General features: G+C 54.8%; 6 protein-coding genes across 6 annotated transcripts; 2 read left to right on the top strand and 4 right to left on the bottom strand.

The window, feature by feature from the left end:
• Nucleotides 1–449: 449 nt before the first annotated feature.
• Nucleotides 450–1,899, bottom strand: B0H18DRAFT_26665 (uncharacterized protein). Its single transcript, XM_048037341.1, has 3 exons — nucleotides 1,471–1,899; nucleotides 533–1,399; nucleotides 450–472 (listed from the first exon to the last, which is right to left on the bottom strand). The coding sequence occupies exons 1-2, from the start codon at nucleotides 1,519–1,521 to the stop codon at nucleotides 563–565; spliced, it is 888 nt and encodes a 295-aa protein (XP_047897321.1). The 5' UTR covers nucleotides 1,522–1,899; the 3' UTR covers nucleotides 450–472; nucleotides 533–562.
• Nucleotides 1,900–3,171: 1,272 nt separating this feature from the next.
• B0H18DRAFT_26650 (uncharacterized protein) lies at nucleotides 3,172–4,690 on the bottom strand. The gene is made up of 9 exons (XM_048037340.1): nucleotides 4,629–4,690; nucleotides 4,275–4,566; nucleotides 4,175–4,203; nucleotides 4,044–4,119; nucleotides 3,805–3,987; nucleotides 3,716–3,747; nucleotides 3,509–3,663; nucleotides 3,433–3,449; nucleotides 3,172–3,372 (listed from the first exon to the last, which is right to left on the bottom strand). Exons 2-9 carry the CDS (start codon nucleotides 4,429–4,431, stop codon nucleotides 3,236–3,238), a joined length of 786 nt encoding a protein of 261 aa, XP_047897320.1. The 5' UTR covers nucleotides 4,432–4,566; nucleotides 4,629–4,690; the 3' UTR covers nucleotides 3,172–3,235.
• A 1,718-nt stretch (nucleotides 4,691–6,408) lies between these two features.
• On the bottom strand, nucleotides 6,409–10,051 carry B0H18DRAFT_1115739 (uncharacterized protein; the record flags this gene model as incomplete). Its single annotated transcript, XM_048033304.1, has 16 exons — nucleotides 6,409–6,499; nucleotides 6,561–6,733; nucleotides 6,797–6,994; nucleotides 7,052–7,219; nucleotides 7,291–7,665; nucleotides 7,731–7,772; nucleotides 7,834–7,857; nucleotides 7,919–8,005; nucleotides 8,434–8,601; nucleotides 8,670–8,891; nucleotides 8,965–9,209; nucleotides 9,267–9,384; nucleotides 9,518–9,585; nucleotides 9,641–9,685; nucleotides 9,742–9,882; nucleotides 9,946–10,051. 16 exons carry the CDS (start codon nucleotides 10,049–10,051, stop codon nucleotides 6,409–6,411), a joined length of 2,271 nt encoding a protein of 756 aa, XP_047897319.1.
• Nucleotides 10,052–11,717: 1,666 nt separating this feature from the next.
• B0H18DRAFT_1115738 (uncharacterized protein) lies at nucleotides 11,718–18,776 on the top strand (the record flags this gene model as incomplete). The annotated part of the gene is made up of 11 exons (XM_048033303.1): nucleotides 11,718–11,744; nucleotides 11,786–12,445; nucleotides 12,510–12,797; nucleotides 12,857–14,528; nucleotides 14,580–14,807; nucleotides 15,512–15,642; nucleotides 16,126–16,512; nucleotides 17,611–17,651; nucleotides 17,697–17,929; nucleotides 18,000–18,454; nucleotides 18,534–18,776. 11 exons carry the CDS (start codon nucleotides 11,718–11,720, stop codon nucleotides 18,774–18,776), a joined length of 4,365 nt encoding a protein of 1,454 aa, XP_047897318.1.
• Nucleotides 18,777–23,053: 4,277 nt separating this feature from the next.
• B0H18DRAFT_871225 (uncharacterized protein) lies at nucleotides 23,054–23,767 on the bottom strand (the record flags this gene model as incomplete). Its single annotated transcript, XM_048040150.1, has 1 exon — nucleotides 23,054–23,767. One exon carries the CDS (start codon nucleotides 23,765–23,767, stop codon nucleotides 23,054–23,056), a length of 714 nt encoding a protein of 237 aa, XP_047897317.1.
• Nucleotides 23,768–24,541: 774 nt separating this feature from the next.
• B0H18DRAFT_985757 (uncharacterized protein) lies at nucleotides 24,542–26,229 on the top strand. Its single transcript, XM_048044758.1, has 4 exons — nucleotides 24,542–24,625; nucleotides 24,679–25,006; nucleotides 25,059–25,469; nucleotides 25,516–26,229. The coding sequence occupies exons 2-4, from the start codon at nucleotides 24,716–24,718 to the stop codon at nucleotides 25,846–25,848; spliced, it is 1,035 nt and encodes a 344-aa protein (XP_047897316.1). The 5' UTR covers nucleotides 24,542–24,625; nucleotides 24,679–24,715; the 3' UTR covers nucleotides 25,849–26,229.
• The last annotated feature ends 632 nt before the right edge of the window (nucleotides 26,230–26,861 follow it).

Below are 26,861 nucleotides of genomic sequence, written 5' to 3'. Positions count from 1 at the left end.
CCAGCCTCCTCAGCCACTGTCAGCACCAATGCATACCTCTAGAAGGCGCAAAGTTGGGACTCGACGCCCCTGACATTTGTTGATTAGGTTTTGTCAATCTTGCTGTCCCAGCAAGCTCGGATAGTTGTACTCCCGAACCATAACCTCCGAGCGATTCAACTATGTACTCACCGGGCTGGGTGAGTTGCTGCGCTGGAGGCAGGAGACAACGAGCAACGACGAGCTCGGACGTTCCTCGGTGGCGGGGCGCCCACCGATCGCCGCTCGGTGATCCGTACACACGTGTCTGTCCAGATCGTCCTCCACATGCAAGCACCGTACACGGCGTACAGTACACTAGTGTACACTCTCAATCCCAAACTGATCTACTGCCTGATCACACCGGTCCACCGATGATCTCATTTTACTAGACACTTCAATGTCCTGTGCCATATTCTCCAAATACATTGTACATCGCCAGACAGCTGTGCCTCTGCACGAATTAAGTATCAGATTCGACGCCGGAGCGGTGATATGCTGAAAACAAACGCACCTATGTCATGAGAACGGACTGCGCATCTCATCAGTCCCCGATGCGGTGCATAATAGGATCGGAGAGCATTCTGAGAAGCCACTCGTCAAGCTGGCGTCCATTGTCCCATAACTCCCGGAATTTCTCGTCCAGCCGCTCCGTTGTGCAGTACATGACGTCCTGTATCCTTGGATTACTTCTGAGATCCTCGAGAAAGCTCGTGGAACCTTCATCGGCACCAATTTGAGTCACACAGAACCGAACCGCAGTCGGCTCATACCCGGCATCCACTAGCCGCTGTCGACATTCTTCGATAGCTTGCTCGAAAGTTGTCGCATGTTCGCCGAATGGACAGCCGTCGGTGATGACACATATCAAAAGAGGACGTTCGAGGAGGAGACCTCTGTCCAGAACGTCGAAGACCAAGGGCTTGAGAATATACTTGCGCAAACGTGTGCCGAGCGGTGTCCCACTCGAGGGGTTCACTCGGTCGTACGTATCAAGGATGTTGTCCACTGAAATGTTATCCCGTGCTGCGTAATGAGCATTGATGAAACGCAGCGTGACACCGTACGAATGGGGGAGAGCCCGCGTTGTAATGCTTGCAATGCGAGCCACAGCATTGCGTTGCAGGTCCCAGCGACTCGGAACATCCCACGACATCGAGTGGCTGTCGTCGCAATAGATCACCGGGTGATATAAGCTCAGTCGAATGAGGCGTTGTACGTTTTGCCTCGTGATAGGAAAAGAATCGCCGTCGTCTTGCAACTGCGAGGCATTTGCCTCGACTGTCTTGACGAATGCATCGTCCTCTTTGAAGAATTTCTGAAGCCCAGAGGCGGCGACGTGTTCTGTGATCACTTCGTGTGCCTCCTGGATGTCCAAAGCCTGGCAACGAGTCATTCAACATCACAAACGAGCTATCGCAAAGACATCAAGTAGAATATGATAATGCTTACCGGCGCCGAAAACTGCAGAGTTTCGTATCCAGACATCCTTTGCAACAACATCACGCGGTGGGATGGGCCACTTTGCGGACATGCAAGCGAGCTTGCGTCGGCTTGTGGCTCTGGCGTAACATACACTGAGTCATCCGACGCAGCGTTGAGGGCGGAAATGCTTCTTGATAGACTGGTACGTGCGTATGACACAACCGAGGGGGTCGCCAAGCGTTGCTGTGGCAGCTCCGGAGTCGCCGCGTTATCTGTGCAAGATGCACTGGAGAGATTTACGCGTTGCCGCGTCGCGAGTGGGTCCTGAGTGGCATCGGTAGCGGTAGCAGCAAGATGAAGGAGGACGGGAGCCGATGCGCGCGTGTGTGCTTGATTTGAGCGAGACTGGACGGCGTGACGCCCACATGTCTACAAAATACCGAAGGCATGATGAACGCGATGTTAGGGTAAGCAAGAAATGAACGACATACCCGGTCGTCGGATGGATGCGGCACACTGAAAGCCCCAGGCATCTGACGCGGACCGGACGCGCCAGGAACCCGTAGGCCATTTGCGCCATTGGCAACCGGCACGAAGTCGTCGTTTGTGTCCAAGGCATCATCCTTACACTGCCGTATCAGCTCTCACGAACAGTGCAAAGGCTGCAACACCACATATATACCTTGTCGACGGAAGTCATTGAGCCTTGCCTCGGATATACGTTCGGAGAACCGTTCTGCTGAGCATTGGATGCAGCCGATGTTGTCGCGTTATTGATGACGACTTCTGGCACAGCGCACTTCTCCGCTTGGCTCGCTGAAACTGCAACTAGGGGGCCGTGTGAAGGAAGGAAGTAGGCGACAACGATGCCTACGGCACCGCACACGGCTGCGATGATGAATCCCCACCTGAATTGACATGTCAGGTGGATCCGATGTAATGCAGACGGCCTCGAACCCCTCAAACACTCACTGCTTGCGGAGGTTCTCGTCGATGGCATTGAAAGCGTGGATTCCGGCCACGGCGCCGGCAGTCCCGAAGGCCGCAGTAACACCGTAGAAAGATCCCCTGAACACGACCAGTCAGCGAACGGCGAGGATACCTATGATTGAGATTTACCTGACGTTCTGTGGGTACGATCTTCGAGTTGACATTAGTCTCGCGATCTCTAACACACATCATAGGGTCGACCTACTCTGTGGCAATGAGACTGAGAAGGTTTCCAGGACCCTAAGCCGCTGTCAGTTGAAGCGTCGAGACTGTCAAGTCGAGTACCACCACTCACCAGGTTGCCCATGAAAATCATCAGAGCGTAGCTGCGTGAAGTTCAATCGATGTCCAATCCAGGGATGAATGGTCACATACAATACCACCAGAAGAGGAACGACCTTGATGAGTCGGTCATATGCACACCCGATGATCAGGGCTGTGCTCGCGGAGAGTAGAGTACAATGTTAGAACAGCGGGCGCAGGAAGACGAGCGACTGACCAAACACTACGTAACCAACGAAGGAAACGAGTATCTTGTGTGGAGCATCGGACATCAGTATCTTGGACTCGCAACAGGGTGAGTAGACTGACTGTATTACGCTGTCCGAACGTGTCGCAGACCATGGCGCCAGCCAAGCTTCCACCGAGAGCGAACGCAGCGAGTAGCAACTCGAATCCCGCGGTTCGCCAGATGTCACCATCGACAATGGTGTATAGGATCACGCCGGAGAAGATGATCTTCGGGTAGACGGCCTGCGCGAGCGGCATCAATCATGACAGGCTGCGTACATCTGCTCTGTACTCACAAAGTCATATACAAACCTACAGAAATGAAGGTCAGTGCCAGCTCGGTGATAGCTATGATCTCGTACCACAGGAGACAAGTGCGGGCCATCGTAATCCAGTGTCGCTTGAACTCGGAAGAGTACATGGACATATCTAGAAGGTCGGCATCATTCAACTTTAGTTGACGATGTAGTCATTTTCGCGAAGACATACATCTCATTGCGCGTCCCCTGTACCTACATCAACGTTATTCCCGAGTCGAAAGTTCGCGAACAGTGACTGCACTCACCTTCTCGCCATGACCCGTAGAATGCTATAAGAGATGGCCGCGAATGGAACAACGATCCCTATCCCGATACACACCGGCCAGACGGTGGCCAGATGTCCGGGTTGCGCCGCAGAGAGTACAATTAGAAAGATGATGGTCGCTAGCAGACCTCCTGCCTACACGGTCCGATGCCTTTAGATAAGCTCTTCCGCTTGATGGCATACATACATTGAAGACACCGTTGGTCAGTAACACGAATGCTGCAACGTTACCATAGTGAGTAGACGTGGATCACACAAACGGAACAATGGCTCTACCTCGTTCCTTGTGGGTGACCATGCTGTCGACGACTTCGAATGCAATTATCGACGCTTGGACACCGCGTGCAACCGCGCATAGCACAGCTCCTACAAACAGTACAACAAGCGAGGCGCACAACGACACCTCCTCTCCGAAGGTGTCGCACGATATCCCAGAGACGATTTGACCAATGAATTGCCCTTTCCAAGGACATATGAAGGGCAGAACGGACGTAGGGCCTAATGCATCGACGCACCAACCAGCAAGGCATCCCACATACGGATCAGCTCCCATCTACCGTAACTTTGTTCATAGAGCATCGCGAAAGCAACCTACAATGTCTTCGGGTGAGAAACGATGGTTACGCTTATACGACATTGCACGTACATCAATTAAGATGAGGATGTTCAAGTAGTCTATGTGGGTTGTCCATCGGGGCTGTCAGCTTGCTACGATATCTCATCTTAGCACCCCGCTCGACACTTACATGTTGCTGAAAACATAGCGAACGCGACTGCTGCGGATCGCATCCGAGAGCTCGCCGTATACCCCTCGCTCGCCCTGCGAGGGGTTTCGGCGGGCTCCTGGACGGCGGGCGCACCATCTCCGACTCGTCCCGGACTTGTGGCGCGATGGAGGTCCATCGATATCGCGCGGAGGGGGTGAGATGGCTTACTCGCGCTGACCTATAGTGCACCATCCTTAAGTACGCCTCGTCTCCAGAGACTTATTTGCCATCATGACCAATTCCGAACATTCGCGGCGAAGATCAGCGTGTACTGGTCATGACACGAGGATGTCAGCGCATGCTTAAGGAGTAAACGAGGAACAATATGCATACCACGACCTGCAGAGGCTGTGGTCATGTTACTGGCGACAATACGTCGCTCGACCACATTGCGGGCCACGTTTCGGCTTAGTACGAGTATGGTGTCTTCGTTGTCGTAGTACTTCAGAGCTGCAGTAGATAAGACAGAGCAGGTGAAGCAATCACCTAAGGTGATTTGTCTTCGTGGCCTCGTGGAGGGCCACTGAGAGCAGCCTCATGATGTGCCGTACTAACGACAGAAGCTGCTGCACACAGGGTCATACAGGAGAGCCCTGGTGGTTGATACAGCTCTTGAGCTTGGATCGGAATTGCGACATCCTACGCATGTAGCTTAATTTCCCGGATACTCGAAGGCGCAGGAGTCCCAGGAAAGGCGGCGTTCAGAACAGCTCATTAGCGCTCGCTGTGGCGGCAAAGTTCCTCTCAGTCGATCGAGGTGTCCCACGGCCTCTGTCAGGTCGGAATGCGCTACATCGCAAAATTGGCATCAGACCGACGGCGACCTGACATAGCCAAAGCATCGATTAACAGAACTAACAGAACTAACAGACTGATGATGTGGCTGGAATGGGTCGGCTTTCGCCAGTAGATATTCGGTCATACTACAACAGGCTGTTAGACAATCAAAAGGCCGGGAGTCGCTGATTAACTTGCGTCAGAAGTACAACGCCCGACCATCGTCCGTTAGGATATGCGAGGCTAGTAAGTAACTAAACAGGGTTATCTTAGCTTGAGCAGTCTATTGTTAGCCCGATAGTCCGTCGTCGGCCACTGACAGGACGAGTGCGCTCCTCACTTGGCCACACTGAGCGCTCGTATCACCCGGAATAGATGGAAATTGAATCGCGATGTATTCGGCTAATAACGACTACATCTTTGATACAACATGGACTCCGACAATCGTACCCTACGCCTGACCCGCCAGTGGACTCACCGGGAGCTGTCAGTATCAGTATTGCTGAGCCAAGAGCAGCCGCAGGTGCGGTGCTTGAAGTCGCCAGCGACTCGGAGGCTAATCCTGCCGAACAGGACGGTGGGCAGGCGAGCGCGAGAGAAAGCGTGAACGAGACAGCCTCTGAACGCCGGCCAGCGGACAGCTGGGCGAGCGCGAGCAAGTGGGTGGGTGGACAATGTAAGCAGGCGAACGGGACGAGTAGATGAGCGAGCGAGAGTGCAGGTGAAAGGAAGCGCGGGCAAGCGGGAACGCGGGCGAACGGGAGCGTGGGAAAACGGGAGCGTACGCAAGAGGTAACGCGGGCGGGTTGCTGGCGGGTTGATAAGTGGGCGAGAGTGGGCAGGCGGACAATAGAAACCGGGGACAAGCAGGCGGGTGTGCGTGAACATGCGGGTAGGTTGGTGAGCGAGCGGGGGCAGGTGGGCAAGACAGCGAAGATGGGCGCAGGCGAGAAAGACATCAGGAAACCCACCCTGTGCAAATCGACGCAATTTTGCGCAATTTTGCGTAAATGTCCTGGACACCCCATTTTCTTAACCCCCTTGTAAATGTTGCGCCAATTTGCGCCAATTCGAAGCAAATCAACAATCAAGTATATTTACTCATTTGTGATCAGCTTTTACACACGAGTATACCCCCTATATTAACCAGACTACACCACATCAGGTATACGTAGGATCACACACGACGAGCTACCAGATGACATGGAAGTACCTACTGCTCGTCGAAAGATTAGCAATGCTATATTTTGTGATGCGTGCACGAGACCCAAAAGGAGAGGAATTCATAGACTTGCTCGGGTATATGGAGAGGCGTGGCATCGTGCATCGCGCAACACTAGAGATCCGTCCCCGCAGTCAAGGGGTCAAAGAGGAGATTGGCTGTGGCCTTACGAGTGCGAGTGGCACTCTTCTTGATATGAATAATCCTGCAAATCGTGATATCAGTCACCTCATTTCGGATGCGCATAGCCTCGCAGTCCAACTAACTTCGCTTCATTGAAGATAAGGTTAAGGATCTTGTGGCGGCCAATCGGATTGATTGTTGAGAGGGCGGCGAGATGGTCCCGGTAAGGCGCCTCCTGTTGAGTCGAATTGAAACCTTCGTTGGCTTTGAGGGCCTCACGGGTGCCATGCAGGCCCTCTCCAATCGCCGCACCAGCCTACAGGATTGTGGTGGAGTTAGTGGGTATTGTCTAGGACAGAGATCGGGACATAGTGCGCACGAAGGTTGCGAGGAGTGCAGCCATTGTCTGTGGGATTGCTTGCTCTGTCGCGCCAGGGCCAGTATTGATGGATGAGACGAACGCTGAATCTTCGATTGGGCAGAGTGCTTTGGGTCCGATGAACAGGAGGTTGGCAAGATTGATGATTGGCTCCGCGCAGAATGGTACGTTGCGCCTGAGCCCGGTATAGCTGCCATTCTGTATGGTCCAAGTGAGCGTCCGAGTCCAAATGGTCAAAGAGGTCATGATCCATACAACGAGTTTACCAGGGAATATGAACTGGTCATTGAGGAGCAGCTCCTGGACAGCGATCTGGAGGGCCTCCGGGTCATGCTCGATGGCCTTGAGGCCATAGCCCTCCCATACAGCATCGCGGCAGGCGCTATACCACGGTCCCCGGATCGAACACATCCTCTTGGCGGGCTGGCAATGTTACATCATGAGGACAGTTTGTACTCGTGTGTGCAGCGAAGTCAGCGAGTCAATGGACTCACCAATGTCAGTAAACTGAGGATATACGCCGAGTCTTGCAACAGGCGCTGGGCGATCGTACTGTAGTTGGTGCCGAGGCGGCGTGTACCGGCAATGAATATGTCGAGGAACATTTTGGGCCGCTCGCCGATGTTCGGAAAGGCATTGACAAGTGCCAGAGCTTGCGGCAACTCTTGGGCAATCGTCGACTTCAACAGAGTGCGGACCTTGATTGATTTCTGCGAGTTGAGACCAGCTACCTTATTCCCGTCGTTCAATGTGACTTCTGTATCCTCGGGCCAGACGTTCACGTGGCCGGCACGCAACAGGCCTTGGGCATCTGTTGCGGATTCATTGTCGTCGCCGTCAGAGCCTGAGATAGTGCCATTGCGAGATGCCTGGTGTCGCGAAAAATGCGTTGTCATCGTGACTACTCATATCATCCATAGAAGAACAAGCTTACGTGATGTCCCTTCGCATTGGTGGCAGGCCCGGGAATCGATTGCTGACCATGTTGAGGTGATTAGCTCAGCTCTAATATGCACAGCTTGGACGGCAGTACGTACGTCGGAAGGAGCTGGTGCGGTCGGCTACAGCAGTTCGATAATGAGTCCGATGGCCTGGGACTGCATAGTCAGCTAACACACATACCTTAGTACGTCGTGGCTTCTTGGGTCGAGTGCGGGACATTAGGTCGAGTCCCGTGTCTTCGCCACTGCTGATGGACTCTGGGGGTGGCTGTCATTCGCATGATAGACTCAGTAGCGACCCAACACAACAGTTCATTGAGGGCATGATAGCTAGTACGCACACGAGGATAGATTTTATCCATAGACGTCGAACGCCGCAACTGTCAGGTGACTTAGCACAGTGTTCACTCCATAGTGATCGCATTTACTTGCCCGTTTTTTGCGCTGATACAGTCCGTGAATACAGCCGATCAGAGATTGACACGAGCAGAGGTATGGTCAGCGTTGTGGGATTTATTGAGCACTGCAGCTGTACCTGGCTGTCGGTCTCGTGGAAGCGTCCCTCAGGCTGTCACTTCGTCTTTGTGGTACTAACACTGTCTTCAGCGACTGCCATTCTAGCCAGGTTGGATCGCTGCAACAGCGGCTCAGTTACTTGGACGCAGAAAGCACCGTGATGAGGACAGCAGCACTTACCTGCATGGCAGAACTATGTTTGTTGGAAGACGTGGCCTGCTGAGGCCCGGGCTGCGACAACTCGTTACCATGCTCCTCCCCACTAGGTGTGCGAGCCTTAACGGCTTGCTGACTGTAATGACGACTGGCCGGCAGCTTAGGGCGTTGTGCGCGGCGGATAATCATCTCCTGCGTGTAAGGAAAAGACACAGAGTTAGCTGACTGCGAGCATTGCCAAGGATCTGGCATGAACGCACTTTCCATTCACGATGAACTGAGGCCTCCTCCGCATTCATGGGGTCATCTTCTTCAGCTACTGGAGGTTCCACGTCGTCTTCAGACTCATTTGCACCGCGATCATGGTCGGGAGGGGACTCATATGCAGGGTCTAAGAAGTCGGGTGTGTAATCAGAGCCTTCAGTCTCTGAGTCCGAGAGTATGCGGCGGTTGTTCCGGCCTTTTGAGACGACCTTGACTGACTAGAGAATGGGTTTGTACGCGTGAGAGAAATGACATTCAACTCAGTAGTCACAACTCAGTCACAGTACTCACGCCTTGCGCCAATTGTTCTGCGACTTTGACGGACTTACGGCTCGATGGTGCATGCCCACCTTGCACACCGAAGTCCTCTTCGCTCTCAGGCTCGGCACCTGATTCATACTCTTCATTGTCAGACCGCTCACCAGTAGACTTGGACTCGTCTTCAGAGCCTTCGAGGTCACCGCCATCATCGCTGGGATCGGCTGCTGCTAGTCTCTCACGGTGCTGATCTTGACCCAAGACTGTATTACGAGGATCTACACGAACGTTCGGTCGTTCTCAATGAACGGTAGTCTGAACATCATGGTACGTACCCTTGGTCTTGTAGTCTGCGTGACTGATCTCAGGCTCTTGTTTGTCTGTTTTAGATCCGTTGGGCGCCTTTGAATCAGAACTGGAACGAGAGGCTTGCATCCGAGTCGGCGGCGAGGACTTCGATGGCATATCAGCAGCCACTGGTGGTGTTGGGTACGTGGACAGTCATTTGACTCATACTAGGTGATTGGCTGATGAAATGCATGCACGTACGTTGCCCTTGGCCCGCTCTCATCTTTGTAGACTTTACTTGCTTTGTCGCAGTGTCGGCGGGCTGTTCTCCGGGTTCGCGTTTCTGGCGAGGCTTCGGTTGCCAAACTGGGACGCAGTAGCTTCAATATGGGCTAAAGACGGGGCTACGAATGAAGCACACCTCGGTCCTTGTACGCCTGGGTTTTTGCAGCACGAGGTCCGGTGACTATAGACCGAGTCAGTGACAAGGGTGTATGTGGCCAGCAATACTATGAAAATTACTTGTTGGGTTCGAGACTTCTTGCTCTCGTGCGTGCTCATATGCATCTCGCTCGGCACGCTTCAAGGCCCTCAGCTCTCTCTCCAAGTCAGCCAATCTACTCGTAGCAGCACTTGAATTGCCTGTTTCCTCGGAACCGGGATCTAGATCAAGGAGTCAGACTGGCACTCATCGTAAATGAAGGTAAGTCGCGCTTTTTAGCCTACCTTCAAGCTGGCTGACATTGTTTTCACCAGCAGGTGTCGCCTCGGCAACAACTCCCCCCACTTGGAGTGTTGTCTTCTTCTTGCTGCGTGATGCGGCACGGGGCATTGGCGTGACTGTCGAGCAGGTGTCCTGCAGTGGCTGCGATGTAGCAAGGGTCAGTGGTTGTGGTAGTGTCGGGAGGGACGACACTGGCTGACGAAATCAGGAAGGGTTTTTCACGGGGGCGGAGGCTCGCATTCCGGGCTTGCCCGTCTTGGGGGCGGAGTCAGCCACTGCTGCCCTGGTCTTGGAGTGGCGCGATCTGAGTCGCCACTCTGGTGTCCAGATCTTCGTCTGCCAGTCATCATTGGAACGCAGACTCAGAGCCTCGAGGCTCAGTGGTATCCCGAGTCAGCAAGGCCTGTCAAAGATCCAAGTGAGAAGCACGGTGAGTGTGCAGTTACCCTTGCAGCTCCAACGGTAATAATGTTTGTTACAGTCGTGCTGATTATCCTTGGGTGCTTAGGCAATTCTAGCCCATTATATCCGCTCTCGCCAGCCCACACACTCGCACGCCCTCTTGCGCTTCTCGCCAGCCTCCCTATCGCCTCCCACTAGTAGCTCATTCATTCGCCTGCCACCCACTCTGCTCACTCGCTCTCTCCCCACTCACTCGCTCGCCTGCTCTCTCATCCTTGCTCGCCCGCCATACTGTGCTCTGTCATTGGCCTCTGGCGACCTTTCGGCCTCACCAACGATGCCATCCCAGAAGGGAGGAGTCGCCGAGAGGATGGAACACATGAACTTACCATTCGGCGGCTGGCGCGAGAGAATCCTGGCAAGGCTCGGCCCACCCGACTCAAACTTCGCCATTGTTTCGCATGTGTCGCAATTTCTGCTCGTCATTATGGGCATTCTTCTTGTTCCCGCACTGGCGAACGCATGCCTTTTTGGTATTTATGGCTTTGATATTGCGAGTTATGGTCCTTTGTGAGTGGCTACAACCCTATGCGAACTGGCGGCGGTCTCACAGAGTCTGCTCACGCTCGATCTCAGGCTGCGGGTTAATTGTGGCACGCCCTCCACAGTTGCATTGAACGCTGCATATTTGTATGGATATTCCTTTATTTGGTCAGCCGTGGTTGGTGCGTATGGTTGTCGGGTGACCTCCCTTCGGAACAGACTAACATTCATGTTTTAATGGCACAGCATGCTTGGCGTGGCCCCAGTTACTGCCCGTGGCGCGGATTGCAGAGTCAATGTTCGCAATGAGGCGGTACAGTCGTCACCATTTTTCGAACATCCGACTGGATCGACGGAGACGCCTGCTGGTGGGTAAATCAATGTACACAATATTCATCCAGCCTCTGAGTGGGAGGAGCATCCCAATAGGTCAGTGTTTCGTCATTCGTGGTCTTGTCTCTGAGTTGAGATGTCAATTGCATGTGTAGTTGTGTCCGGTGCGACAACGATTGGAGATGTACGGCGCCTACTGGTCACAAAAGGTGTTCGATCGTCGCTCGCTCACTCAGTGCGCATATGCGGGATGAAGACGCGCGACGTGTTTTCGGATGATCGGAGCATGCGAGACCTCGGAGCTGGCCCCCTTTCGCACTTCATGATGATCGGCTCGCTGCCAGGTGCGTCAAGCTTGCGATTACTCAGTTGACGGTGGTCACAATGACATAGTGCTAACACAAGCCTCAAGGTGGGAGCCGATTCGGATACAATTCTTTCACATGCATGGGCTGTGGTACAACGGGCTTTGACAACGCGAGTTCCCTCTCACGCCATGTCGCTCGGTCTGCAGATCCGCGATGTGCGGCTGGCATCGCTAGTGTGGCTGACTTGGCCCGCCAGGAAGCACTTGCCCGTTTGACACAGCGGCAGACAGGTGATCACAACGCTCATCGCGCCGGGGAAGGGTCTTCTCACCACAGGCCTTCAAATGCCGGCGCTGACGACCTGGAGGCTGCGCCAGCACAGGGCATCAATGATAACGACGTTGGGCAGGATGATGACCTCATGCACGGCGCTGACCACGATGCGCGGTCTCCACGGCCATCATCAAGATCCTCAAGTTCTTCTTCAAGTTCTAACGAGGAAGGACGGGACTACGACGTCCCTCCTTCCTCACCACCGCTTACACCCTCTGGTCTACGTCAGAGGTCTGTCTCACCCACGGACAGTTCAAGATCCGGTGGTAGGGATCATGATGGTATGTCTCTCGTGGAGGAAGAGCAAGCTGGGCTTCGTGGACCGGAAGATGAGTTTCTTTTCCAAGACCCTCATCGAGTTCGCTTCGGTGGTCAAGCTGGTGCTCTCGTCGATGAGCCGCCTGACATTGAACGCCCAAAGGAAGAGCCGTTCGCGCTGTACGAGGCAGGATTGGCTGACACGATCTCCGATGAGAACGTCTTCGCGCCGTTCGCCTCAGAGAGGGAGTGGCACATTGCTCAGTGGGCGAAGAAGCGCGGCCCAAGTGCGAGTGCATTTAACGAGTTCCTAGCAATCGATGGAGTGCGTGTGTTAGCTCTCATTAGTAGATACCCTCGACTGGAATGCTGATTGTCGTATTCGCCAGGTCCGTGACGCCTTGGACCTTTCGTTCAAAAACACAAAAGACCTGAACAAAATCATTGACTCTTCCCTCCCGAGCCGCCCCGCATTTGTGCGGCAGGTCCTCGAGGTCGATGGCGAGACATACGACCTTTGGCTTCGAGACGTCATGCAGTGCATCCGCGTACTATTCGGCTCACCTGATTGGGTCGCTGATCTGCTTGTTTCCCCCGAGCGCCATTACACAGACGAGGACAAGTCAACGCGGATATATGGCGACATGAATACTGGTGAATGGTGGTGGCGCTTGCAGGTTAGCTTGATATATGCCTCCGCTTTTCACCTCCTATTGATGCTATGCCTTTCTGATAGCACAAAATCGAGGCCAAGGAACCGGGTGGCACCATCGTACCACTTATTCTTTCGTCCGACAAGACGCAGTTGACCATGTTTCGCAATCGCTCGTGCTACCCACTCTATCTAACCATTGGTAACATCCCCAAGGCGATACGACGCAAATCGAGTCGACAGGCACAACTTCTCATAGGCTATCTTCCCGTCACGCGGCTCTCCCATATCAAAAACGAGGAGACTCGTCGCCGTGCCATTTCCAACCTCTTCCACGCATGCTTGAAGCAGGCCCTCGCACCCACCCGCAAGCCCGCCCGTCGTGGAGTGAAGATGTCATCAGGTGATGGCTCTACCCGCCGCTGTCACCCTATCTTCGCGGCATACATCGGAGATTATCCCGAGATCGTCTGCGTCGCTGGTGTGAAGAATGGCGAATGTCCCGCGGGAGTGGTAGACCCGAAGTCTATGGGTGAGGCCGTGCCGTGCACGCAGCGCGACCTGAATGCAATATTGCATGCCCTCAGTACGTTCGAGCGCACAGGGGACCCAGTCGCTCACGTCCACGCCTGCCAGGATGCAGGGATCAAGCCAATTGCGGACCCCTTCTGGAAGGACTTGCCTTACGTGAACATCTACGCCTCTTTCCCCCCTGACATCCTACATCAGCTTTACCAAGGAATGGTCAAGCACGTCATAGGCTGGACGAAGACAGCGTATGGCGCCCGCGTAATTGATGCTCGTTTTCAAGCTCTACCTCCAAATCATAACCTGCGTCACTTCTCGAAAGGTATATCACACCTCTCTCGTGTGTCCGGGACTGAACATCAAGACATATGTCGTGTTCTGCTCGGCACGATCATCGACCTACATTTACCTGGTGGGCAAAGTCCCGTACGACTGGTGCGAGCTGTACGCGCCCTCCTCGACTTCGTGTATCTCGCGCAACTCCCTGCTCACACTTCTACCACACTCTCTCAACTCGACGACTCCTTGGCTCGGTTCCATGCGAACAAGGGTGTTTTTGTCGATCTAGGTATTCGCGATCATTTCAACTTCCCCAAACTGCACTCGCTCCAGCACTATGTCAGCGGAATCAAGATGTTCGGGACCGCAGATGGGACTAACACTGCCCAGTCCGAGCATCTGCACATCTCGCTCGCCAAGGACCCGTGGCGCAAATCCAACAGGAAAGACGAGTACCCGCAAATGACCTCCTCTGTCGTCCGCCTTGAGCAGATCCACGCGCACGCTCTCTACATCGACTGGCGGCTCGCTGGGCGCCCTGATCTGCCGACAACACCTCCTGTGATTCCACATAAACTCCACCAGCATCTCACTCGCTATCCGACTCACAAATCTCTCTCGTTTTCCACCGTCGAGACGCGCTATGGTGCCCCTCGTTTCCAGACTGTCCTGAAAGAATTCATCGCGCACTTCAAGCATCCCCATCTGTCTGGGCGCGACTTCGCGAACTTCGTATCGGTGTACGATTTGCCGTTCCGGTCAGTGTCCGTATGGCACAAAGTCAAGTTCTGGAATCAAGACCCCTTCCAGCGGAGGGAGGCGCCCGAGACCTTGGACGTGATCCACGCGCGTTCAGCATATCGGGACACTCAAGGTCGTGTAGTCGCAGGGCGATTCGATACTGCGCTGGTCAACGAGAAGGGAGACGGGGGGTTTGTTGGGGTCTCAGGTAAGGCTTGCCCATACCATCACTGAGGCTTGTTGCTGAGTGGAAACACAGGTTATCGTGTAGGGCAAGTACGCGTCATCTTCTCGCTCTCGAAGAAGGCCCATGAAATTGTCTTCAAGAATGAACCCGACGCGCCCTCGCACTTCGTGTACCTCGAATGGTTCAGCAGGTTCAAATCGCGCCCCGAAGCGAACCACCTGTTCTATACGGTGACACGCTCACGCGACGCAGACCAGCAGCGCGTAGCAGCAATTGTTCCCTTGAAGAATCTGCACCGGAGTGCGCATCTACACCCTAAGTTTGGCCCAGTGAAACCACCAGAGTGGACAAGCAGCAACGTGCTCGAGCTGTGCGACCTGTTCTACGCTAACTCATTCACAGACAGACACACGTATATTACTGTTGTGTAGATATCGTTAATGCACTGAGAGTCTCCGCTCTCTCATCTATTTCAGCTGCGAGGCAAGCAAACGTCCTCCGCGAGCGCAAGCCCTAGTAGGCGCTGGCCCGGGGCGCAGCTAAGCGCCCGCCTTAACACCCCTCCTCGTTGCAGCGTGGAAGAATAAGACTCCAGCTTTGAGTTCTAGGCAGCATTTCGTGTACTCTTGAGGATCACGCAGAAAATTAACGTCGGGAAACGCAAATGCTCACGCCAGTTCAATAGTACCGCTGAGCCACTGCGACCGGCGCTTCCTGTCAATGGTCCTCACGCGCGCCGAAAGCCAACTCGGCGCTTGTGTCTGTTGGCTCTCTCGACGACTTTGCAGCCCCCGACTCTTGCTCGGCGCCGCCCCTCGCTGCCTTGCACCACGCTCTTTCGCGCCTACCTTCACTTCCTCAGTGCCACGCTCGCCCGTCTCTCTGGCGCCCTGCATTTCCCTCGAGCTTGTACCGAACCGCTCAGCCTACCCTTGGCCATCGAACATCGCCAGCCGAGTCACACGACCCTTCCTGGCCACACTAGTCCCACTGAACCGCTCCAGTGGTCAACTACGCACTCTCGGGGCGGCGGATCCGCCAGCGCGTCACAGCGCAGCTGAGGACAGTGGCCTGGCATAGCCGGCCAATGCTCCCGCTGTTGGCTCTCGCATCGGCCTCCGCCTTCCAACGGAAGGTGCCCAACCTCAAAGCCAGTCGGGCGAAGTTCTGCGAGTCAGACTCGCGAGCTCCCAACGCCGCTTGTGACCACCCCGAGACTCGCTATGCTGGCCTGCCTGATCCAACCCTCCGCGAACGCACATGAACACGAATAAGCACCTCCCAGCGATGTCGCACAAGTGCCCGTGTCGCTTCACAACACGCCGAAAGCTTCCGTCGCCACGGCCTGGCGGGGGCAAGGTCGATGCCCCCGAGCAGCCTCCATCAGAGCCAGCCACTAAGAAAAGGCGGTCGTCTGCTGCGAGAGCATAATCTTGCGTGCCCTACCCCGGCGAGTACCTACGTGGGATTGGGGAGGAGCTACTCGAGGAGGGCTTGGGTCGTGAGGAGCTCCAGATGGAGTAGAACCGCGGCCTGGTGGTCTATTGTACCGAAACCGGTGAGCGCTACGTGCTTTCACTGAAGGCCTCTCAGGCTAATATACCATTCGACCCACCAGCGCGGCAACACCGCGCCGTGCCTCAGACTTGTGCCTACCCCCGCGACCACGGCATCAAGTGGGTCGTCGTCGTCGGTGACCACAACGACGGTGAGGGTTCGTCCTCTCGAGCTCCACTTCCTGGGTGACTTCGCTGTCGTCCCCTGGTCGGTTGCCCGTATCCACGAGACGAACCTGAACAAGCAGGGCATGCTCGCGCTCACGTTCGCCGATTCCGAGGACTCCGAGAAGGTCCGCTCTCAGGACCGCGTCGACATCGGCGTGTTCGAGTCGTTCGCGCCTGCCAAGAACCTCACGCTCGTGCTCAAGCCCAGGGACGGCTCCAAGGAGGAGGTCTCGCTCACGTACAGCTTCAACCGCGGAATTCTCGAACCCGACGGTGACGAGGTACGTGCCGTCCCAATGTAGACTCCGGTCTGTACGAGAAGACTGCGGCGCGGCCATCTCGCCACTGCACTTCGTGCACGAAGCCTCCCTGATCCTGACATTCCCCCTCTCCATCCACGAGTCCCTATGCGACGCCTCGCACCGCCTCGCCCGCACCGCGCGTCGAGCCGCGCTCCCGTTCCGCCGTTCCTCAAGCTCGGCATCGTCTCGATGCTGGTGCACGCATTCAGCCGAATGGACGGGCGACCATGTACTCGAAGTTTGTGACACCTTACCTGTTAAGTCATTTAAGGATAAGCATGCATATGTCACACGTGTAGTCGTGAACCTCGCGCGCGCATCGCATCGCACTTAGCTTGCGAGTACCCCACCGTAGCGCGCGCAAGCGTCCGACCGGCCGCCCAAGAAAGCGCTTCATTCGTCTCTTCCCATTTAGATTAAAAGCTCGTGAAGTGCATGTATGGGAAGATCCGATAAAAGAATGATGAATGAGATATAAAAAATGTACATCGACGTCGTAGTTTGAGCAGCGCAGACAGAGCCAGAGATACCGGCGCCTAGTTTTCGCACTACGAGAGGCAACGCCGCTTTGACGCTCTGCTACAACCTCTTTACTCCTGACTACAACATACCCTGGCTACATCGTCACTCAATGCTCACACTCCACGCTGCACTGTCAGAACCCCCGGGCCTCTGGGCCTCTCAGTCAACAGTGGCTCAACACCGATTGAAGAGCCCGTGCCGACTCGCCACTTCGAACGTTCTCGCCCTACAAGTTGCACAACCCACGCCTACTACCTACCCACCGTTCGCAATCAGCCCCTACACCATAGGCCAGCTCGTTATCACTCATCCAATCCATACGAACGGTCTCGTATGGCGTATGCCGGTTGCTTTGGCCCCTCCGGGAGGCCGAGTGATTAGTGCTGCACCAAAGAGGGGCTGCCGGACACTATACACCACCCATTGTGCTACTACAGCGACCACTACAAATGCGGCGCCACCTCTGTGGCAAGCGCACCGAGGGCCCAAGACGCAAGACGACGCACATGCCGATCAAGACCGCAGAGCTAACTCCCTGCACGCAGGCACAGGCAGCCGACGAACGGCGGCGGGCGCATGGGCGAAGGGCAGCCGAGGTGAGTGCAGACGCATGCGAACTGGTAAGCTCACAGCGAGTACAGGGCGTTGCGACATGCAGCACCCGACTGCTGCACGTTGCAGATGGCAACGGCGAGCACGCAGGCGCAACCACGATTGGCAAGCGGTCCCCCGCACGTAACGGCAGGTCAGGGCAAGCAGTGGACGGTGGGTAAGCGGCGGATGGCGGGCGAGGGCGAGCCAGCCGTGAAGGACGAGGCCGGGCCACGGCACCGTGTCTCACATCGCGAGGACGAGGACGCAGGGCGTTCGCCCTGTGTGCAAAGCGAGTAGACCGCGGGCTCTCGATGATGCTGGTCACATGGCTAGACCCGACTGTCTTCGAGGCGTACAAGGTCCCGCACCCGCCATCGAGAAGCTCCCGCCGCTCGCCGACTACGACAGCGCGAAGCATCTCGTCAAACACAGCTTCAAGCGGCTCGACCTGTTCCAAGTGGCGAAGCAGCGGCACATATTGCTCGGGCTGATGGCCGTGTTTCTCACGGAGTACATTGTGCTTGCGATCACACTGACCATCCAGGTAGTTACGTTCTTCGCGAGCCCGCTCGGGATCAGGAACCTGCTGCACTACCTCGAGACGAGACGGACGGCGACGGCGCGGTCGCGCGTCCGTGGGTGTGGATGTTGGCTGTTCGTCGGGCCGATGGTTGGCTCGATCGCGCTCCAGGTTTACATCTTCACGATGACGCGCATGCTCGTGCGCACGATGAGTATCATCACGCAGCTCCTCTTCGAGCACTCGCTGCGTATCCGGATGAAGGCCGAAGTGGCCGACTCACCCGTGAGTAGCACTGTCACTACTGATGTTGGCACCCCGGACAATGGATCTATCGCTGACCGCGTTCAGCGTGTTGCTCGAGCTGGTCCTCACCAAAGTGCGGCAGCTCGCGAAGAAGCGCGAGACGAGCATGCCCGACGACAAGGAGGACGTGGTCTACGAGCCGTCCCGCCCGAGGAGCAGACGCCGCAGTGGATATGGCCGAGTGGGCCTGCGAACGCAAGAGCTCGCAGACGAGACGTCGGCGGGCGGGCTCTATGGGCAACTGTACCACCATTATGGACACTACCTTCGTGGTATGACTGCTGAATACAGCGCGGCGTAGTTAGGATAGATTACTTGAACAGCGAATACATTTACAGGACTGGACAGATCAAATATATTTACGGGACGGTGGAGAGGTCATTTACACTGATTTATGCTGCTTTACCCTCCTTTGCAACCTACTGGCGCCCGAAGTGGCGCGACGCGGGTTTGGCGCGGATTTGCGCCACATTTGCACGGGGCGGGTTTCCTGATGGAGTGGGCGGGCAAGCGAGCTGGTAAGAAGGCAAATACTGGCAGACGGACGAGCGAGAGGGCGCGCAAGTAGGCATGCAATGCCTATTTGCTTGCCCTCTCGCTCGTCCGCGTGAGCCAGCAAGGACTCGGAGGTTGACCGCGGAGCTGCTGCTGCCTCGCGCTGCCTTCTTCGCTTCTTGGTTGGCATGCTCATGGCCTGCCATGTCGTGGTGGCCCGGAACCCACCAGAGTGTGAGTACGATCCCTGGGTGCTGTTTGAGCATGGTGTTGATCATGCTGAGTAGAAGGTGGATTAGGGAGTGGGCAGGGTGATCGGTGGTAGGAGGTGAGTGCCAGCGAGTCGTCAAGTTACCGTGCGCAGTGCGACTTAGACCACCCACTGTCGGAGTTGGGACTGTGTTTAGGGCAGACTGACAGCGGTCTTGCGCAAAATCGCCTGCGACCGTGACCATAGCCAGGCTGCTGCTTCGTGGGCGATACTCGCTCATAACAAGGTCGGTATGTCCATTGTAGGATGATTGACCGTAAGGCCATTGAAGTCCTGGCAGTTGTTACACAACCTGATGGCAGAGTTATCACAAGCGAAACATACCGGCAGAGAACGGACAACCTATGGTCCAGTGAAGCACAGCCAGACAATGAATGGACGAGCAGAGGTCAGGTTGTTGATCGCGCACCGGGGAACCGACAGACTGTTATGAGGTGGGGCGGGGGTGGCCGTAGTGATCGTAAACCCGTAATGCCTAATCGGGGCTTATTATTATCGATCGGACTGCCGCTCGTCGATAAGATGTACCTGGTGGTAACACCGCCGTGCAGATTCCGCGATGTAAGTACTCTCCTTCAACGCCCTCTACGCGGAACATAAAACACATTGAACCCAACAAAACAGCACTGAACATTTACGTCGCCGCCAGTCATGGCCCGCGCACTAGGCCCAGCATGACCGCGACCTTGTAGAATTCCCCTCCTTCCTTCCTCCCGTGCTTGCGCTCCGGTCCCAACTTCCGACGTACTGTACCCTTTTAAATGGTTCGTCGGTCACGCGTCACATAGACCATTGACGGAACGATTTTCTGGTCCAAATAACGGTCACAACGCGGACTGACGAATTGGCGACATGGGCGCCTAACTTCCAAAATAGGTAATGATTGAGCGAGCGCGCACGCGCGATACAAGACTAGATACGAGCGCGATAACATCGTCGAGTCGTCGTCGTCCTCTCCTCCACGTCGCCCTACTCCACGTCGGATGCATCCATGTCATTGTGATGCCAAAAGAGCGTTGAGCTGTAGAGTATGTTTGGCTTCCTCGTCCGTGTTGACTGCCTCCTGACCTTGGCCGAGTCTGACGATTTGCCAGGTGCAACTTTCGAACCGCCTGCAGGAACTGTAGCATGGCCGTCATCAGCAATAGACTCCGTATCCGACGTGTCTTCTGCTAAGGCTGCTGATATCAGCTGGCCTTGAGCAGTTGTTGAAACAGTACCATCATCCGTGTTCTCGGCGATGTGCCCAATGATCAGTGCAAGCGGCAGATCACTATCATCCTCAGGTACGTCGTCAGCAGTCACTGTGTCCTCCATGGGCTGTTCATCGGCGTGAATGACGGGTTCTTCTGAGTGTTCATTGGCTGTTAACTCTGCCCATAGGTCCGCATCCGTGTCCTTCAATCGCCGCAACCTCTCCCGTGCTGCGTAGCTCGTCAGACTCGCGAATGACAAGTTGAAGCTGCGCGCGCGGCACAACTCGAAGGCCTAGCATCAGGAGCTTGTGTCAGAGTGGGCGCGAGGTACGTGAATATCTGAATACCTTCAAGATTATCTTTGGTTCATTGATTGTGTTGTATGCACGCCATAGCCATGTTACGCTACAGTCTCGCAAGTGGCCTATCCGCTTCTCGATCACGACAATCTCCGCTCCGCTGTCGAGTTGCTGAAGGATGTCCTGGACGACGTCCTGGTGGTACGATCGTTTCATAGAGTGTTTGAATATTCGCTGAATCCCAACGTCGCATGCCTGCCATACGCCCGTACAGTTTGCCGGGATGTAGTCAAGGAGAATTGTAGGGTGTGTTGCCCTCAGCCAGGTGCGAAACTCGTGCGAACGGTGGACGACCCAAACATCAATCTGCCAAACACTCTTCTGGGACTGCGGGAGACCTAGACGTTGCTTCTCCTTCTCAAAATACGGTGCGATAATCTTGGTGACTACCGAGCGCATTGTTGCTTGTGTCGACCAGTACGTGTCTGTTGCCGAGTATTCCAGAAGAAATCCGGCATTGATGCAATCTGCGTAGTGCGTCGCGGTCGCCAAGGGTAAAGAACGGTTTGTGTGTCCCTGGTAGATCGCCTGGATGGGCAGCGCCTTGCCATCATTCGTTATCGAGACCATCGCTGTGAACGCGCGTTTTTCGTCCTCCCCCAAAACAGACACCTGCCGCGCTCCTGTCGGGGCCCAAGTGAGTTTCGTGCCTTGTGCATAGACGACTTGTGTTTGATCGGAATTGACATAGAGAGATGATGGTATGTCTTCTTCCTTGATCTTGTATGCGAGGCGACAGAACGATCGCTCACATATATCTTCCCAGTCATGCGGCAACTTCTGCCCTGCACGTGTTGCTCTGCGCTCCGACCAGTGGAGGGTGTTGTGTAAGAATGTACGTAGAAATGAATCGGAGCAGCGAAACTTCGAGCCATCCGCAGCCTTCTGGTCGAAGATCTCTGGCGCCATCTTGACAATCGTAGCAACAACAATTCCACGAATTGTCACCAGGGTGAGTGGAGCAGACGAGTCTCGTAATGCTTCCAGGCGGCGTACAATTGTAGTAACGACCTCAGGGTAGCGTGCCTGGATAACATCAATTCATGCACAACTGCGAAGAGATGACAAGACGAACCAGTGCACCCTTTCGTCCGCACTCGCTGTTTCCCAAATGGTGTCCCAGTTCTGCCAGTCGGAGTGCGTTGTCAGACCATTGCGGTGTTGGCCCTGAACGATCAATCCAGCCATTGATCGTTGACCGTGAGATCCGCCCAAATGTCTCCGGATCCCTTCTCTTCAAGACAGCTGCGATGCGGGTCGCGCTCATCTGCCACCCGACTGATAGATCCTTCGCAGCTTTAGTTATCTGCCGCCAGAGAAAAGGTGCGTGCCAGTTCGTGTAGACAGCGTCGCGTTGCTCATGCTTTCGCGGACGACCTGCAGTTCTCTTATTCTTGTCACGGAGATGTGCGTTGCGCTGACGTTCGGGACGTGACAGCTCTGCGACCGTATGCCGTGGCTTTTTCACCGCTTTGTCTTCAAGCACAAGGTCTGCGACCTTTGCAAGCTGCTGTCAACAAGTCTCTACGATGTAGACTGTAGATCATACCTTATGGGTGCGTTTTCTCCCTCCTGGAGAACGTAGACCCTCATCCTTCTCCTTTTGATGGATCTTTGCACGGTGAACTTGCTGACGGCGACGAGCAGCCTCACGTGTTCTTTCTGCCTTGTGCTTGTCTGCGTACGTCTGTAACTCCTTTTGCTCTGCTTCGTAGACTTGGCTCATTTCGGCATCCCGGCGTAGCTGATCCTCATACTGTTCTCGTGTGCCAAGCTTGAAGAACTGGAGCAGGCCAGCAGGTCGTTGACTAGAGCTCGCCTCCACTGCTGTCCGTATGGCAGACGTCACTCTGATCTTTGTACAGCCAAGCTTAGAGGACTCGCATGCTGTTGGACCTGCCTCGGAGATCGAACTGTCTGTTGTGTCGGGTAAGATCGAGTCGGGTGACGACGTGGACAAGACATTGGCTTCGTCCACAGGGTCAATCTAACAGAGAATTCGGTGAGTCTGCCATCATGCTTGACAATATGAATACACCGACACTGATTCTGGTCGGAGGTGTACTAGTGTATCCCTCAATGCATAAGGGTGGCGTGCACGGCCCATCAGAAGATGTGGCTGGCACCTTGGAAGATGGAGTCGGGGATGCCCATGTATGTGGTGAGGTGGCTGGTCCCGATGGCATCGTGAACGTAAACTCGAAGGCCTTGGCTTGCTCTTCAAAGGACTGATGCCGTGGCCACATTAGATAGTACGTCATGCATGATTCCCAAGGTTACTTACCTCGCTTAGATGCCTTCGTGCGATAGCTAGGAACATCCTCAAGCGTTCATCGGCAACCTCCGATGCAGCCACGAGAGGATACTTCTCTGGCAAGCAGTAGTGCGCGAGGGCTCCGAATGCAAGCAGACCACAAGAGAAGTCGTCTGTCTGCCTTGTGACCATCAATGTCCGGTGCGCAAATGTATAGCCTGAATGTAGTGCTGTCCACCAGTCGAGTGCCTCGATATCAGCCGCTGAAGGCGGATGCCCAAGAGGGTCGCCCCAGAGAATTTCCGACGTGCAGAAGTCGACAATAACAGCAACCCAATGATTTCGGTTCACGTTCAAAATGAATGCAACTGCAGAGCGGCGTCCTTCTGCAAGAGCCTGGCCAACTCCACGCACCCGAGCGAAGTGGCGGCTCTCTTCGTATTCTCCGTGTTCGCGTGAAGCATATGCGCTCCGGAGGAGTGATCCAAAGTAAGCATTCTCTACCTCGTACAAGGTGTGAGAGCTACTGAGGGTGATGTCCTGCCGCAGAAGCGTCAACATCTGATCTTCATGGCTGTCGCTGAGCCATTCGTTCGTCATGTAGTGAACGAGAGTCTCAACAGACTCGGGGAAGTCGAAGCCCTGTAGGTTTCCTGACCAAGGAAGTATGCCCAGCATCGTGAGGGCATCTTGAGGTGGGTGCTCCGCCGTGTTCATCGGCCTCCTCCATATGTTCATCCGCATCCGCAGTGCCTTCTCTGCTGTACTCCACCGTCTATAGCTCGTCAAACGGATCACTGCCACCTCCGACCAGTAAGATATGATCCATGGCGGGTAGGTTGCTGTAGATGATGTGACATGGGGACAGATGACTGAATGCATACCGTCTAGCTTTCCATCCTTGCAGATGTCTCGAAGTGCCTGCATTGTTTGTAGTGACGGAACTGGGAGTTTTTGAATCACTTTGATATCAAGCACTGATGGCTTGCTTTTGCTAACAAAGGTGAATGGCAAGTAGCTCTGTGTCGACGGGCATATAATGGGCAAGGGGAACTTCAAGAAATCCAAGACAGATAGAGATGGCGGAGGCAAGAGTTCTGTGCGTAGGGTGTCGGGAATTTCAAGTAATGGATGCATGAGCTCAATATTGTACTTTTCGCTGTGCATTTTGTTTGTGTTGCTGTATGCTGCCCAGAGAACTCGTTGTTGTCACTCGTGCAGAGGGTAGTACGTGGCCTGTAGAAATCAACATTGCAATTCTTCCCATAATCGGTTGGTGGCGGCGCCACATTTCGGACGGTCACACACAGTTCAGCGGCTCAGCCTGGGCCTAGCCACCTCTGACGAAATTATTGATGTGTCACGGTCATCCACTGTCATCGACGAATGGAACATTTCGTCGCGCATGTCACGGTCACACCTGACCGACGTTTAAAAGGGTACAGTACGTTTGTTGACTGGCTCATATGGTGTCCTGCTCACTTCAATTTTGCAGTGAACGCGTTTGTCGGTCAGAGAGCGGGTCGAGCTCTGCGCCGTCCTGGACCGCAATCCAGACCTTCTGCGCCATTTCTGGTGTGCTGCGTTCGGAATCTGATCTGTCAAAGCTCGCGCTCATCTACATAAAGGTTTCAATTCTATCCGCAGGCCGGTATCCTAGTTACGATGAGCGGCCCCAAAGATTTGCACGAGGAAATCACCGGAGGCGTCACAGACGGCTGGAAATGCCTACTTGACGACCATGTGCAGAGCGTTTTTCAAGAATGTATAATTCAGGCAGCACGCAATGTCGATCAGCCTAACACAAAGAAGGTGCCGGATGGCATCGTCCAGGTGCGGATCAAGCTGCCCAAGAAGATTGTACGTGATCCTTTTATCGAGAAGAGAATGAGTGTAGTGGACGCGGTGATCCACGAGACCGCTACGGCGCAGACGAACATCAACATGATGCACAAGGTGAATGAGATCGCTTGATTGTGTGTGTCCTGTGTAGTTGATAAGACCGCAGACTTTCAGGGCTATGATTCGTCACACCGACGCCGACAGTGAGTCGGATGAGGAGCCCGGCCCTGTCCCACAGCGGAGGCCGCCAAACTCCGTAGAAGTTCTTCCGAACGTCTTCTCTGTGGTTTCGGTTTGTGAGGGTCCCCACGATTACCTCGTCCCTGAGCATTTACGCCAGGAGGGCATCTACCACCTGCCGATCGATGCCGACGCCCCCCATGCCGATGGCATCCTTTGCGGGCCCATCGCTTATGGCCCGAGGGTATACGTCGGCGCGCTACGGGCATACTGGTACCTGTTGCAAGGCGGTGGCGACGCCCAAGCGGTCTCCGATGAGCTGGATAAGAGGGTGCCTCTCGATGGATGTGTGATCGTTGATGATCCGGCAGACTGGGCTAAACAAGGGCTTTGCACTGTAAGTTCAAACAGTCTTCTGTGATCCTTACTGACCTGTTTCCTAGGTCATGAAAACTTCATACGAATCGGCCCGCGATCACCAGGTGTACACCGAGTTCATGGAACGATACAAACACTGCGCTAGGCTTATCCTCAAGGCGATGCGCATGTCCGCACTGTTTGCCGAGCTGCACAAGGAAGAATATGTTCGCCCCTTCACCGTCGACACCAACAAGTACGACTTGAATGTCGAGCACAACCCAGTGGAGCTCGTCGTGGAGCGTATTCTGACCGGGGCCATGAACCTCGCCATGTCGCGCTTCGAGTCGGAGGAGACACAGAAGGTCGTCCAGAAGGGCAAAGTCGTCCCTGGGTTTACCCAAGCAAGCGCTCGATGAGTCGCCCCAAGCAGAGGCCGCACGAGCATGGTAGGGAAGGTTAACTCTATCTTGCTCGTGCAGGGAATACTGCTGGAAGGCGCGCTTCCACCCTCAATCCGGGATGTAAATAGGAGGCGTGGCTAGATGGGCCATCCAGCGGTGGGGAGAGCTGTGGCGACGATACATGGCCTAAGATAATGAATGTTTGCTCCTGATATACAGGCCATTCGATTGTCTCTTTGTGTGTGGACGACATTGGTGGCATGTGGGCTTCGTTCTTTAGTTCACCGGCAATAGCTGATTGAGCAGTGGGTGTGGCGAAGGTGGCTTTTGAAAGACACCACGCCTGCGGGCTGTCGCATATTGTGAAGTCGTAGAAAATTACTACTGAGATCACACGCTATATACTTGTGCGCGTTTCCCGTCTTACCTGCTTCCACATTGTGTCTTCGTCAAGATTACACTGCTGTTGAGCTTCCTCAGTTGTACGCAGCCTGTGTAGCTGTGACTTGTGGTAGACCCTGAGCACAGAACACGTCGGAGGCCAGGTTCAGCGAGTAGCTTCCTGGTCACGGCGAGTGGATGCCAGACACTACATCGAAGGAGAATTCTCGCTGAGAGCATTCGCATCCATTATCTTCGAGGTGGAACACACGCACTAGAGTGGTTCAAGTGGGCGCCCTCGCCTTCAAGAAATTACCAGTGGATCAACACGCCCACAAGCAGATATCACGAACGCGCGGTGCTATGCCGGGAGCTTGTCCTCCTCGATGTTGAGTACTTGGGTCACGGTCTGTCACGGTGGGCCTATTGAGCGACGGTGACTCGTGGCATACCAGGTGTCTAAGGTGAGCTAGATGCTACCCGGTAAGTACTTTCCTCCTAGTCGACGATCATGTAACCATAGGTTGAAATACTACTGAGCATAATCTCGATGTTGGTAAGTCAAGTGAGGCAGTACGAAATCACTGTGGACAGGGTCAGCTCAGGCAGTCATACAGCTGCGGTCGCGCGGAACGGCTGAGAACGGG

This window comes from Fomitopsis serialis, assembly GCF_022376445.1.
Source record: "Fomitopsis serialis strain Sig1Antser10 chromosome Unknown B0H18scaffold_10, whole genome shotgun sequence".
Taxonomy (NCBI): Eukaryota; Fungi; Basidiomycota; class Agaricomycetes; order Polyporales; family Fomitopsidaceae; genus Fomitopsis; species Fomitopsis serialis.
Note: the sequence above shows the minus strand (reverse complement) of the source record. Positions and strands in the feature narration are given on the sequence as shown.

Coding starts and splice junctions, on each gene's coding strand:
- B0H18DRAFT_985757 (XM_048044758.1), top strand. CDS start 24,716: ATGAGCGGCCCCAAAGATTTGCACGAGGAAATCACCGGAGGCGTCACA. Junction 25,007..25,058: donor ACATCAACATGATGCACAAG/GTGAATGAGATC, acceptor ATAAGACCGCAG/ACTTTCAGGGCTATGATTCG. Junction 25,470..25,515: donor CTAAACAAGGGCTTTGCACT/GTAAGTTCAAAC, acceptor CCTGTTTCCTAG/GTCATGAAAACTTCATACGA.
- B0H18DRAFT_26665 (XM_048037341.1), bottom strand. CDS start 1,521: ATGTTGTTGCAAAGGATGTCTGGATACGAAACTCTGCAGTTTTCGGCG. Junction 1,400..1,470: donor CTCTGCAGTTTTCGGCGCCG/GTAAGCATTATC, acceptor ACTCGTTGCCAG/GCTTTGGACATCCAGGAGGC.
- B0H18DRAFT_26650 (XM_048037340.1), bottom strand. CDS start 4,431: ATGGACCTCCATCGCGCCACAAGTCCGGGACGAGTCGGAGATGGTGCG. Junction 3,988..4,043: donor GTGGGATGCCTTGCTGGTTG/GTGCGTCGATGC, acceptor GTCCTTGGAAAG/GGCAATTCATTGGTCAAATC. Junction 3,664..3,715: donor TGACCAACGGTGTCTTCAAT/GTATGTATGCCA, acceptor CGGACCGTGTAG/GCAGGAGGTCTGCTAGCGAC.